The sequence below is a fragment of the Pezoporus flaviventris genome, unplaced genomic scaffold (genome assembly GCF_033815535.1).
Source record: "Pezoporus flaviventris isolate CSIRO_AGI_PZ_B2104156 unplaced genomic scaffold, CSIRO_AGI_Pfla_v1 ptg000009l, whole genome shotgun sequence".
Lineage (NCBI taxonomy): Eukaryota > Metazoa > Chordata > Aves > Psittaciformes > Psittacidae > Pezoporus > Pezoporus flaviventris.
In genome coordinates this window covers 1,510,055-1,524,177 of record NW_026892557.1, presented here as the reverse complement: position 1 = coordinate 1,524,177, position 14,123 = coordinate 1,510,055, and the positions used below count along the sequence as shown (strand labels likewise).

General features: G+C 45.0%; 1 protein-coding gene and 1 long non-coding RNA gene across 2 annotated transcripts in view; both read left to right on the top strand.

The window, feature by feature from the left end:
* The window catches only part of PEX14 (peroxisomal biogenesis factor 14), a 76,249-nt gene extending 67,474 nt beyond the window's left edge, over nt 1-8,775 (top strand). Inside the window, exons 6-9 of the mRNA XM_061450117.1 lie at nt 1,039-1,141; nt 2,394-2,491; nt 4,675-4,766; nt 6,989-8,775. Of these exons, the coding sequence (XP_061306101.1) occupies nt 1,039-1,141; nt 2,394-2,491; nt 4,675-4,766; nt 6,989-7,454 (759 nt within the window). The 3' untranslated portion in view covers nt 7,455-8,775. The remainder of the gene's footprint in view (nt 1-1,038; nt 1,142-2,393; nt 2,492-4,674; nt 4,767-6,988) is intronic.
* A 2,442-nt stretch (nt 8,776-11,217) lies between these two features.
* LOC133267669 (uncharacterized) lies at nt 11,218-13,664 on the top strand. Its single transcript, XR_009742829.1, has 3 exons — nt 11,218-11,328; nt 12,055-12,190; nt 13,377-13,664. It is a non-coding gene; the product is annotated as an uncharacterized LOC133267669 (long non-coding RNA).
* Nucleotides 13,665-14,123: the final 459 nt, after the last annotated feature.

Below are 14,123 nucleotides of genomic sequence, written 5' to 3'. Positions count from 1 at the left end.
CAGCTAACACATTTTTGGCATAATGTCAGTGGTGCTGTTAATATATCCTATTGCTGTATTCTTTTTTACAGATCTTGCTCTGCTGTCTATCCAAACCTCTCTAACCTAGCAGAGACTCTTATTCTTTCACAGGAGTAAAACATCTTTGGAAAGAGTTGATAGATTCCCTCTGCCCTTCATGGGATTTTGAGGGAGTTTGAAAATAGTGATTTTTGTATGAAGGATAGGATGCTGGGATACAACATAGTTGTCTCTGTGTGTTCTATGGAGATTAAGAGAGAACTGTTTAGGAAAGTCATCAAAAGCTATTTGCTTTTCAGAATGTCAGAGTGTAAACATGTACATGTGCTTTGTGAGGGTAAGAGCTGTGCACATCAATGCTGAAAGCTTACACCAGTGCTAGGAAGTATAAAAAGAAGTGTGACACGTGCAGCAGTCTGGATGATCAGGTCTGCCTCAGAAACTATCCTGTATGTTTGCCCTGTGCAGTGAGTGTACATAGATCAAAAGTTGGGATGAAGCAGCATTGATAGGTGCTATCAGGGCTATTTCCACATCCTAGACCATCCTTCTCTGCCATTTTTTTCACCTGCCGTATTGTGCTTGGATTCCTCGGGCCTTTCCTGGGCCTTTCTCCTCTTCTTCCCACTTTACATTTCTTGCCCTTTGGATGTAGCTCAGGTGTTGCGACGTATCAGTGTGACACATTTGAGAGTGTAGGATCTGAAGTTTTCCTCTATGTGTGATGGATGTTTTTGTGGGCTTAGAGCTGTCCCAGGAAGCCTTAAATGGACTTAGGAACTGGGTTTTAGCACCCCAAAAATGTATCCACAGAGCTCCTATCTTCTCTTCTACAACTTCTTTTAACAGCTACTGTTGAGGGAATTTCTTTGCTCAGCCAAGTGTGTGGATAAATGATCACTGGCTCTGTGATAAAGACTGAGGTTTGGGTGGTGGCCTTTGAGGATGTTTCAGGTACATTAGAAAAGACTGCTTGCATATCCCCGTTTCCTAAAAAACTTTCTGTACTCCATACAGAAATACCTGCTTCCTCTCATCATGGGAGGCAAAGAAGACAGGAAGCAACTTCAGAGGATTGAGTCCAACATCGCTGAGATGAGTGGCAATGTGACACAGACAGGTAAAGATTAATGACTCCATCAATTCACTCCTCAAAGCCTTCCTCCCTGGAGCCTCCATTCTGCCAAGCCCCCCACCCTTTTCTTTCCCTCCGTCTCCACTTTCTGTGGTGACTTCATTTATCTGCTCTGAGAATCTGTTCACATTTGCAAATGAAGGCGCCGTCATTTCGGTTTAATTTGAAATTGGTTGTTTACTGTCGGCGCGGCCTCAATTAATTATGTTTTTACGGAAAGGCTCCCAACCTCAGAATATTAATAAGGAGAATAAAATGACAGCCTTTCGCGGGGCTGCAAAGTTCAGGTTTAATTTCTGCTTCTCACATGTTTTCAGGGGCTTCTTTTTTTAAGTCTTTCCCCCCCCCCCTTCCATCTAAACATCCGAGGAAGGGTCAGGAGAGTCTGTAATTACTGTGCCTTCCTGACCTAAGCCACCTTCTCTGTTACTGACTCTATAGGGTGTCTGTTCATTACCCGATGCCCTAATGATGGTCTGGATTAGCTGTTGCCTGTCACACCAATAGAGGTTTTAATTTTATTTTACCAGCTTGTTTACTGCCTGGGAGCCTTGGATAAAGTAGCAAAATAGTAAAAGTTGGAGTTCAGCAGAAGTCCTCCTGTGCTTGGTGGCGTGTAGGAGGGGAATACAGGGTGTTTGCTTGAAATAAAAGGGAGAAAGTGTAAAAGTATATTCAGTTGGAGGGATGAAAAAAGTATGATTTTCAGCAGTAGGTTTGTTAAAGATGTTGGGGTTGAAGGAGCTGGTGGGTTGAGAGTGGGAGGATGCTCATTACATCTCCGAGTGGAGGGTGTGAAGAAAAGCGTCCTTCATTTCTCATGATAGCCTGAGGTCAGTCCTGAGACCAGCCTCTTCCCAGACTCGAGGTATCCCCAGTGTTTGCCTGTGTGAGGCCCAAGATAGATAAATGATACAAACATTGTATAAGTTCACGGAGATGTACAAATCATAAACCAATATAATTAGAAGGGAGAGGTTTTGGACGGATATACTGTGGGCTATAGACATCTATACAATGGAAAGATAAACTAGAAATACTGGAGGTTAGATGCAGTGCAGGTAGATTACCCGTAGTGCAGATAAATCATATGGATTAAAGTGAGCAGGCGGGTGTAGATAAATTAAATATAGTAGGAATAGAGGCATCTTTGTAGCTAGACAGCAGGAAGGGCGTGTGTGAGTGTGTGTATGTGCATGTATCTCAGTTTAACACTCTCCTGCTTTTTCCTTCACAGTGACTCAGTTACAGACAACTTTAGCAGCTGTCCAGGAGCTGCTAATCCAGCAACAACAGAAAATCCAGGAGCTCACTCAAGAACTGGCTGCTTCTAAGGTATCCACTCCCACCTCTTTACTTTTAGAACATCACCACCTATCTTCTTTGGAGCATGCATGGCTTCTTTCGTGAGCACATGGAAAGCATCTTGTTAGGTTTACAATCCAGCCTTCAGCTCTGTCATATTTCCAGCCAGTTTCTCTGCACCTGACTTCTCCATAGGCAGTCTGTTTAAAGCACTGGATATTAACTGGGTACTCAATGAAATATATGTAACTCCTGAGAGGGCTTTTCTGTTTAGCTTTGGATGCAGCTTTTGCATGCAGTTTATTTAATCTCAAATGCACTGCATTTGAGATTAAATAATTCTGCTGTTAGTCCACTGACCAAAAGAGGTGAAGTCCAGTTGTGCAGAGGTTTTATTTGTGTGTAATATGTAATTTTATGTGTTCATATTTCTCCTGCACCTTTATACTTTGTCAAAACAATGAATTTATCCTATTCAACCAAGCACACACTTGAAGTACTATATTTAAGTCACTTGTTCAGATCCAAGCCAATGGTTGAACAGTCTTACTGTTTGGTTTCTTGTTTCAAAGATTTTGGTCATCTTAGTGTAACAGGTTAGTCCCATGACAACCACATTAGTGATGCACAGTTGCCCATTCCTCTTGACTCCCAATTTGACCTTGGCAGTAAAACCATCAGCTCTGACTAGTTTGTGTTGTTACATGTGTAACTACAAGTGACCACTTTTAACCAAAATTGATTTTCTTTCTGGTGATGAGAATTAGTGTTTTGCATCTCCAGAGTACTTTGCATCTGTTGGTCTAAACATTCCATCAGCCAATAAGTGTTGGTTCCATGTGAGCTGGGGTGGATTTGAACCAGTCACATAGAGATGGTCACAGACTTGTGATTATTTATCTTGCACTATTCTCTGTGCAGGGAGAGAGTTTTCTTTTTAATGTAAAACCCCTTAGACAATGCTTACAGTCTTTTACCTATTGCATGAACTGTTGTTTTCTCCCCTTACCTATACTTTAATCTCATATAAACCCTTTGATGGTATGTAACTGGTGGGCCACAGCTGACTGTGTGGTGTGCACACTGTACAGTAGGAATCCCTCAGTGGCACAGCTGTAAACCCAACCATGAAAGCCAGTTTATGGTCCCAACACTCCACTTCAATTTTCCTTGGGAACTGTGGCCTGTCAATGGCCTGGAGCCAGTCCGGAAATTGGAAAACTGTTTTCAGGTCTTAAGTGTTAAGATTAAGACCACATGTTGAGCTTTAAGAAGGGAAAAGGGCATAAGAGTCTTGGTGGTTTAGAGAGTCTTGAAGAAGTTCTTCCTCCCCCCTCTCTACCCCCTGCACTGAAATGGTAGCACACATTGTTATGATATCTAAACCTCATGCGTACAAAGAAAAACTTGGGCAACCCCACAAACCAAAGAATAAGAGCTGTGTTTTCTCAGCTGTAATGTAAGTTTTTATATCTGCTTTTCAAACTCCTACTGGCATGCTGTAAAAAATTAAAAAGAGGGACTTTAAGTAATTAAAAAACATACATAAAAATTCAAGGCTTGACTTTTCTACAACTGTTTTTTAAAGAGACTGGCTAAAAAGCCCCAGATGTCAGATTTTATTTCTAAATCCTAGGCATCTGGCACCATATGTGTTTTGGAAATTTGAGTCCTTTGCAGGCCAGTGAGTGGAAATCACTCCCTTGTTAATGTGCTGCTGCTGTAGCTTTCAAGGTCTTGGAAAGCCAGAACAGTGGCTCCTGGATTCTTGCTGTCTGAGGGCTGGGAGTGTGAATCCCAAGGGAACGCATCTGTGTATATCACAGCTACTACAGACTGAGCCTCTCCCAGCTCACAGGGTTCACAGCCCAGAAGTCAGTGCGAGGAGTGCTGGCTGTGAAGGTGTTCAGGGTTACTCAGCACTAGCTGAAGTCTGTTTAAAGAATAAGTAGGAACAATCAGTTCTGGCTACATATAGTAGGAATTGCTGAGGAGGTTTTTTGTGTTATTCCAGTTCCAGCTTCCTTAGTCAGGGGATTTATTAAGAGCATGTCTGGAGTGATGCTCACAAATGGCTTCATTCTGAATTGCTTTTAGCAAAAATCAGTATGGGAAGTGCTAGACATGAGTATTCTTTGGTAGAAAAAAGTGACATTTAGGTACTCTCTCCCAGTTCATACTTTGATCTTCATGTCTTCTTTTTCATGTTCTAGGCCACAACTTCCACCAACTGGATCCTGGAGTCACAGAATATTAATGAATTGAAATCTGAGATCTACTCATTAAAAGGCCTTCTCCTGAACCGGTACGGATCAAATGTGTGAGCAGATTATTGTGTGGGAAAGGGTTGCTTTCTGGGATCCTCTCAGTCATGGAGAGGAAAAGCATTTCCAGCAGGAACTAGCTCTATATCCTGTTATTGCTATTTTAATTTGTACTCCACTATCACTTTCTGTTTGCGGGTCTCAAAATGCTTTTCAAACTTGCCTTAAATCACAGCGCGCTTTGGGCAATTAATAAGGTCTTTCCTTTTGTTTATGATAAAGGAATTCTCTGCCAGTCCCCACAGTCAGGATGCCTCTCACCTGAGGAGCTGACTGCATTTGCACCGGCATTCTCTTACAAAGAGAGTCACATCTGGATACAGCTCAGCTGATCTGTTCATGGTTAGGGCATAACCAGGATGAAAAGAATCACACTTCAGGAAAAGCCTGGTTCTCTCTAATAGACAGGTATAGACATCTTATAATGTAGATGTCTGAAATGAGGTGATATAAATCCCAGCCTGTGGGACGGTCGTAAGAACAGGGATCAGATCTCAGTTCTTGAGGAAATTCTTTTTTGCCAAGTACATAACTTAAGGGTTTATCTAGCTTCCCAGCTACTGAACCATTTACTCTGATATGATTCTCTTGCCTCCTTCTACATGTAACTATGTCTGCTCAAGTCATCTGTTTACTAAGAGGTGGACTTCAAAGATCAACCTAAGACTCGACTAACCATGTTCTGCATCTCAGCAGCGGGGCTTTTCAGAAGTCTGAAAAGTGTAGTGTCTTTAATATCCTTTCAAATTCTCACTACACCTCCCATTCCTCCCAAGAGTCACTGGAGAGAGCTGTGGAGGACTGAGGACACATACTAAGTTACTGTCTGTTAATTAGTAACAGTTACTGCCTGTTGATTTGGGTCGTACTAGCATCACTGCTGGGGAGCAAGCGTTACTTAATGACACCTCCTCAGCAATGGGAAAGTTGCAGCTGGGGAATAAATGCTTTTTGGAAAAAAGAAAACTTCTGGGAGAAGTTGTATTATAACAAAAGAGCAAATGTCTCTGCAGTGACAAGGCAGCAGCAACACCAGAGCCAAGAGTCTCCCGATTGAAATTGCTGTTTGCAGTTATGATGCTGGTTGAATAATGCAGGCATTAGCTTATTGCACTCACAGGAGATGGAGGTTAGATCAGCAGAGTTCTTTGATGGCTGCTGGTGGGAGGAGGAAGAGGGAGGTGAGAGCAGCTACTGTTCCTAGTTCAGTCTAAGGATATGTAATCTGTTGTGTTTGAATGCTCACTGTAGGAGAGCAGCCAGCTTTCATCTGCTCTGTCCATGGCATGAGCCAGCTCACCTGAGGGACACGAGGACTCCCTACCCCACAGCATCCTTTTCAGACCTTGATCTGATCTCTCATACTCCCACTTTTCACATACACAAGCAAGGATGCATGGGGAGTACTGGATCAGACATGCTTTTTTTGCTTTGCTTTTCATGGTGGATGACTTTCTGAGGACACCAGTGCTTCCCACTGCCCTTCCATTTGTCCTGTCTGGTACTTGGGTTCTCTAGGGTTGGGCTTTAGCCTGCCACTGTCAAATCCTTAAAGCCCACTTGGAAATGACTCAAGAACAAAACAGCCAGCTTTCTCAGCTGGTACGAGCTAATATGACTCCATTCAAGTCAGAGAAGCTGAACCAGTTTGTGGCACCAGGACCTGGCCCAAACATGTGAAGTGCATGCTGGGACTAGAAGATAGGCTCTGGATTGCACTGCGCCACAGTGCAATAGCTGAGTATCACAGTGGAGGTGAGAGCCAGATGGTGAAATTCCTTGGCTCGGGCACAAGGACCTGGTGTGTCTGACTTCTTGCTCCAGTGGGAATTTTCTTTACCAATTAATTAGCGATTGTTTTATAAAGGGACACCCATGTCTTCCCACAGGCAGCATTCCTAAGTGCCAGCTTACTGTGTGCCACTGGCCAAACCAGATCATTTTGGTACTTCAGATTGCCCAGCTGTGATATTTTCTGTGGGTGCAGGCTCGATTACTGGGTGCTTGTAAAGCACTTTGAGATTCTGGCTGAAGAAGTGAAGTGGCCTTGGGTTTGTTCATTTATGTCAATGGAGACTTGCAGTCTTAGCCCTGCTTTACATGGTTTCTGCAGCGCAAATACCGTTCTCTTGAATGATAACCCCTCAGTGTTTGTAATAAAAACCCCTTTCTCTCCTTTTCTTCCCCTCTTCCCTCCCCCAAGGAGGCAGTTCCCTCCCTCCCCTTCGGCTCCTAAGATCCCGTCATGGCAGATCCCAGTGAAGCCAAGCTCACCCTCCAACCCTGTTGTTGCCAACCATAACAGCAGCAGTGACATCTCCCCTGTCAGCAACGAGTCTACCACCTCATCACCAGTCAAGGAGAACCACAGCCCTGAGGGCTCAAAGGTCAGCTGCCATCTCCTGAGCACGGAGGAGGGCAACAAGGCAGTGATTGACGTCAAGAGCCAAGTGCGGATGGAGGTGCAGGGGGAGGAGGAGAAAAGGGAAACCAAAAGGAATGAAGAGGAGGAAGAGGACGATGAGGATGATGATGTTAGCCATGTGGATGAGGAGGAATGTCTGGGTGTCCAGACGGAGGACCGGCGAGGAGGGGATGGTCAGATTAATGAGCAAGTAGAAAAGCTACGAAGACCTGAGGGGGCCAGCAATGAGAATGAGATTGACTAAGACACCCTGGCTTCTGCTGCTGCTGCTGCTGTACATCTTCCCTAGGCTCCCGCACTGTCCCCGGTGCCTCTCCCATTTTGAGGAGAGAAGTGCCACCATCCTCTCCCATGATCCTTCCATGACTGACCTTGAGCAGGGTCATGATTGCCCAGTGAACAAGGTGGGCCCTGTTTCACCACAGGGCTTTGCAGCGTTGCAGTGGCTTCTTCTCCCCTCCCAGACCTTCTGCCCATGAGCTGGGGGCATTGCCTAGGCTGGAAGACCAATCGCCTTACCATGCACCACAGCTAGAGAGTCAGTTCTCTTACATAAACACCATCTCTCCCAAAGCAGCCAGCCTCTTTGCTGCCTCCTAGTCCTCTCCAATTTCAGAAACCAGTCTGTCCTGAGCTTTTTGATTTCACCAGCCTTTAATCCCCACAAAAGGCCCAAACCAGTTCTCTGTTTCCCAAAATAACCCTCTGGTTTATTTCTCAAACTACTTGATATTCGGTTGCCAAAAAAAAAGAACGTTTTAACCCTGAATTCCTCACCAGATCTCAGTCTTGGCTCTCCCAAGCCTTATGTCAAGCCTCAAATTCCTGAAACTACCTAGTATCTAAAAACACTAAATTTCTGTGGGGTCCAAAGAACACTGTTTCCACCCCACATACTTCCACTCATCAAAGTGGCCTCTTGCTAGAGACCAAGCCCAGGTTTCATGGCCACAGTAAAATCCACGAGAACAAGTGGCTTTGTTACTGATTGCTCGCCAGTAAAAGAAGGTTTAAAAGAAGCTGACTCCACTCATCCCAGTTATTACCCTTCCTCCTCCAAAGACAAGACGCTCACATCAACTTTTGACTAGTAGCCCTGAATTAATACAAGGTGATATCAGATGCTGAAACAGTTGATTAATTCTGAATCTTTGCAATGGTTTTTAGCCAGGTTTTCTCCCTGAATGAGGAGAAAACCCATCTTAAATGACCAGTGACTCCTTCAGCAAAGCAGTCTCTACAGAAGACAGTTCCAGCTCTGAGGTGTTAAGCACTGGCCCTTCTTGCCCAGTCCAGCCTTTTCTTGCACCACTGGGGCTTTACGCAAATAAAACCAGTGAATTTTGAAACCTCTCATTTGCAGCATTGTGTTCTCAGGTGGTAAAATGGTGGTGTCCAATTATATTATTCACTGCATCAGAGCCTCTTAGCAGAGCAATTCTTGTAACAACTGAGTCTCACTGTCCTCACCAAGCAAGTGTGCTCGTCTGTGTGATCATGTATAGATTTCAAATATAAAATATGATTGTATATAATTGTAATAAATATGAGTTACCACTATTTAACACCAGGCTATTACTGGATTGCTGTGGCTCTTATTTTTGGGTGGGAAAGGGAGGGGAAAGGGACTGTCACAGAAATTCAGGCCTTATAAAATGTTTTCTGAAGGATGTTTATGGTTGATTTTCTGACTGTTCCAATACTAGGTTATATCAGCAGGAGGCAGCGTGGAGAACAGTGTAAGTAAGTGCAATATAAGGTACAATATAAAGAGCACCAACGCTGTAATGCTGGGTTGCCTCTGGTGTTCCAGAGGACAAGGTGGATGTATCATCTGGTGAGTAACATGCAGCTATTCCAGTGTCTATCCTCCCAGCAGGAGGCTCTGGAGGGTGCAGAATGCAGCATCCCTCTCCTTCCACCCCCAGCAGCAGGAGGTGCTGAAGGGAGTGTGAGATATCCCACAGCCCCTTGGTCTTATCTACCAGCAGGGAATGCTGCGCCATATCCCATGACTGCTCTAACCCTGCCATGTCAGTGCAGAAGCCATTGAAAGAAATGGCATGCAGCAAGTAACTCGTAGCTACTGCAGTCCCATCTTTGTACAGCGTAAGTATTTGGCTCCCTTCTTAAAAATGAGGGATTTACTTGATTCCTGAGTATTTGGGTGTCTGGTACACAGTGACATTTTCCTGCTCAGGGGGAGCGAAAGGGACCTTCATATTACTGTATTTAGACCTGCTGCTGAATGTGATGATTTCTCATGCCTTAAATGGACGAATATCTTCCCCAGGAGTGAGTGAGTGAGTGTGTGTGTGTGTGTCCCTCTCCCTCTCAGTCTCCCTCTCCACTGTTTAACGTTCACAAAGAACGTCACGTTTAGCTAAAACAGGGCAAATTTGAAAGTGTTTAAAAGGAAAGGCTTTCCTTAAGAGATGGCACTTTTCATTTCTCCAAGCCAAGAATCCTTGTGAAAAGAAAACATGACTGAACGCAGGGATGTGATGAAAAAGTATTGTCCTGCCTGTGTACATTTTATATACATAGAAGGTTTTGAAAATAGAAAGTGCCTGGACAACAGCAGTTGGTGAAATGTGGAAAATATTTTGCTGAGGTATGTGCCTTGCAGAGTGACTTACGAGGTTTACAGTACAAGCATCCCTGCGGGTTCCCTTTTCCCCCCTTTTCCTCCATGTTGCCAGTGTTCAATGCATTTACCTCCACATTTCTGGTGCAGGGTAAAAAGCAGTTTTCTTCAGCTGCTCTCTTCCCTCCCTTAGTTGTGCTTCTTACAACCCTTACCAATTCAATAGGTCATTGTTTTTCCTTTCCCCAACCTGATGAATCCCAGAAAACTCCATCAGAGCCATTGTTGCTCAAAAACTCCAACTCCGGGCCTCTGGCTGCTGATGGGATGTTTGTGTACTTTGTTGAAGAGATCCAACCCACCAGCAGAGAATTTGGAACAAGCCAAGTCCTTCTTAGCAGCAGGTATTGTTGTGCATCACGAGTTTTGTTCCTCTGTCTCGTGTTCCTTGTCTCTCCAGCATAGCAACAGTTGTGGGGTGTTTTGGTCCTTATGAACCATGTAGCCTCACTGCTAACTTGTAACTAACTTCTCCTTTTTGTTTTTTTTACTAGAAAAAAAGCCCACTTAGATCAGCTGCCCTGTGAAATGTTTAGCCCATTGGCCAGTAGGCACTGGGAATGGCATCATATTAGCTGAAAGATGACCAGATAGCAAACCTTTTATCTGCAGAACAAGAGAGACAGCAGCAGCAGCAGTCACCCACCATCTGGCTGTATTCAAATACTCTGTTTTACTGTGTAATCAGCCTTTGTTTTGACACAGGAAGAAGAATAACAACACCCTGGTTGGTGAGTTCAGTGGGTTCATAACATGGTTCCTATAGATCCTTGGTACGGTATAAAAAGCAGGTGAAGGGAGCTTCCTCTGAACACTGTTATTTGAGCACGTTTCAGTGAAACCCTGTGAGCCTGTGCTCTCCCTCCTAGAGGAAACAATAACAGGCTGGTGCTTTCCAGTAATTTGAGGATATAAAAGCTCCCTTTTCAATAACTGCAAGAGGAATGTGGGGAACTCAGAAAATGTGACAAAGTGGGAACGGGTTAAGAGACGTATCTGCTGATCATCTTTGTCCAACCTTCCTCACCCCCAGATGTGACAAATAAGTCCTATGTGCATCTTCACCATCAGACGCAGGAAGGGTTTTTTCATTGCCATTTGGGTGTTGAGGGTGTAACCTGACAGTGTTGGGGACCAGGAGGAGGAGGACGGACTGTAGGATCCCATGTGAACTTGCTGCTTTGCTGCAAAGTATTTTCCTTGTAAGAGTGCCTCAATTTCCACATGTGATAGTAAAAAATGCTGGCTGGTAAATGTAAAGATGCGACAAAAGCTGCAGGCAAAGCCAACTTTGGGAACCAGGTTTCATGCTCACACAAAAACTCCAACCCCCATTAACTGCTGTGCCCTGGAGCAGGACCCCAGCCCTCCTGCAGCAGCCTGCACTGGTCACTTGGCCATCTTGGCCTGGCCTGGCGACAAGCATTTTAGATCTGGCCTTTTCTTCTTGCAGCTTGGATGCTTCTGCCAAGTAAGTGCTTTTTAATAACTATGTTTTCTCTTGACTTTGTCTTCAATAAAGTGGGGGGAACTGGCTGCATTGCCAGTGGCTGCCTCACCCTGGTCGGGGTTTGTTAGGTCTGTTCTGATGTGTACTGCTATATGTACATGGTATATGCTGGGATGCTGCCTGGGGCAGGGAGGAAGCTGTGAAAAAAGTCTCTGTCTGCTCCATGGCTTTCATTTGCAGTGCCTACTGCAGAAATGGAGGCTGCCTTTGCTGTTCCTTTGATGGGGCAGTGTGATGCTTGAGCAAAACAAAGGCTAGGCAGGAGGTCCAGAGTAGCTTTTTGTTGTAAACCTGTGGTGTTGAAGCCAAGGTCTCCATGCATACTTAGACCTTCCACACTCAGCAGGTTGTGGAGTACATGTTTTTCCCAAGGGCTTTGACATCAGGAAGCTTTGGGAGGTCCCTTCTTTGTGGTGATGGTTTATGTTAAGCACAAACCGTATGTGGTGGTGACCCTGTGCACCAAAAACTGACATTAAGCTTGAGCTGAGAGTCTTCCTGCATGGACTTGAGCTCTCATACCAATGGGTGGTATGCAAGTGCAGAGGAAGAGAGGGACTTGGCCTTCAGGGATTGAAAACGTAAATAGAGGGATGCTGGGAGGTGAAACACAAGAAACCATTTACCTGAGGGCACAAGAGAGAACTTCCCCCTTTCCTCATTTTCCCTTGTACCATCCTATCCCAGCCTGCTGCTTCCCTCAGGAGTCAGTCTCTGTAGGCACCTTTAGAGCTGTGTTCACCTATTATGCTGATGGAAAGCTGTGTCTTACCACTGTGTATCCTCTCAAAAAGTGAAAGTAAGTAATGGAAATGTACCTAAGGTGAATTTTGGGGTACGAAGGAAGACGGATGATGCAGCTCTTCCACTTGCTGTGTAGTAGGAGCTCTGAACTGCGCACTTGTAGATGGAGGGGCTGGCATGGGCTCTCCCAGCTGAGGGAAAAAAACAATCCCATCCACGAAAGGGAGCAAGCACTAACCTAATAAAGGCACCAGCTGGACGGAGGGAAAACCAGCTCTTTGGGAAAAAAAAACCAGCCCACAACCTCCTTTCATTAGAAAAATAATATATTTCATCCAAATAAGGTAAAAATATTTGAAATGGGGCAGAAGTGAGCACTAGGCAGCATCTGTCAGGCCCTTTCTGAAAAGGGGAAGATTATTAAACTCAATTACAATTTATTTTTGTAAAGTGTCTTTCAGACTGAAAACCTCCCCAAATGCTTTGCAAGGACTGCTCAGGGGCTCCTTCCAACATGGAGCATCTTGGAGGAACGCTCCTGTTTCCCCACCAAGCCCTTCTTTTCTGCATCTGCTGCAGGATTTAACCCTTCAGGATTTTGCTTTTTTAATTCTCTGTTTGCACAAACGATGAGAGATGGTTTGTGGTGCTGGCTCCAAGTACATACCTGAAGGGGGGGTGGGGGTGGGATTTGACGTTGTATTTTCTCTTGGTTTAGGTAAAATACTTGCTTTTCTTTAGGACTGTGGCTCCTGAGGGAGGTGATTGATTGGATAGGGCTGATTGAGAGGACCTAGAAGTACAACTGGCTTATTTGTTGCCTGTTTTTCCTTCTGTGCCTGTCCCATTGCCAGCCTGTTTGTCTGCCTCTTGGGCACTTTGCCTGGCATGTCTGTTCTGTACAGCATCCCAGTTGTTGGGTTTTCAGTGTTTCATCATGCCTGTCTCCTGATGCCCAATGCTCTCCTCTTGCTAACACTTTAGAAGCAGACTGCTTCCAACTTTATCCTTGTTTCTGTAAGTTAGTACTGGTGTTTTATCTGTGTGGAGCTAGGGTAACATCTCCTTAAGATGAATATCTTTAAGTGATTTTTAATTCAACCTGAGCAAATTCTTGGGTGGACGTTTTTCCATCTCTTTGAACAGATGGGCTTTACTTAAGCAGCTTCGACTGATACATGCATTCACAAAAGACTGTGTGTGATATAGCTGCAGCTTTCCTATGTAGATGACTTACTTACTCTTTACTTCCTGTCCTCCTACAGTATCAACAGTAGATTTCATCTCTGCATGTCTGTTGCCTGCTTGCTTCATATGTTTTGTGTCTGTGCATTGCTGTGCAGTAATATCAATGCTTCCACTGCAGCAGCCAGCAAGTTTTGGGTGTGAGATTTGGGTTCCTTCTTGCTTCACAGTCTCTTCTGTTCCCCAGAAGGAGCTGAGTGCAGCCTGATATTTCAACTGAAACTGGAACATCCCACTATTGCATCTATTTCTTACCTCCTTTATAACCCAACTCAAACCCACAGGCAGAGTTTACTAATCTCTGTAAAATAGAGATGTAGTGGGTGCCCTGGCAGTGGGTGTCCTGTCTAGCTCTGCAGAGGGGGTGATGTGTTAGCTGTGGGGAACCATCTCTGTGTGGTGGCTGTTACAGCCTTGGGAGGTGCTGCCTCTGGTTCCCTTCCATCTCATGGGTGCAACAAGCTCCAGCTGAGACGTGACTTGTAGGATTGGTGCCTGGTAGCCCAATGAGCAAGCGTGGCTCCCTGCGAGGGGCTTTGCCTTGCTGTGGTTACAGCCCAAATGGCTATTTTTTATCCTCTTTAACGTGTTGGGCTGTAGAGCTTTGATGTTTAGGCAGAGTTTGGCTGTGGCCTGGGATCACAGGAGGGTCCTAGGGGCTGCTGGTGACAGCAAGGGCTCGGGACAGATGTTGGTAGCTGGCTTCCCAGCGAGAGCACAAGGCAGCACCGTGCCCTGTGGGAAGGGGGCAGGGAAAGGCTCAGCAG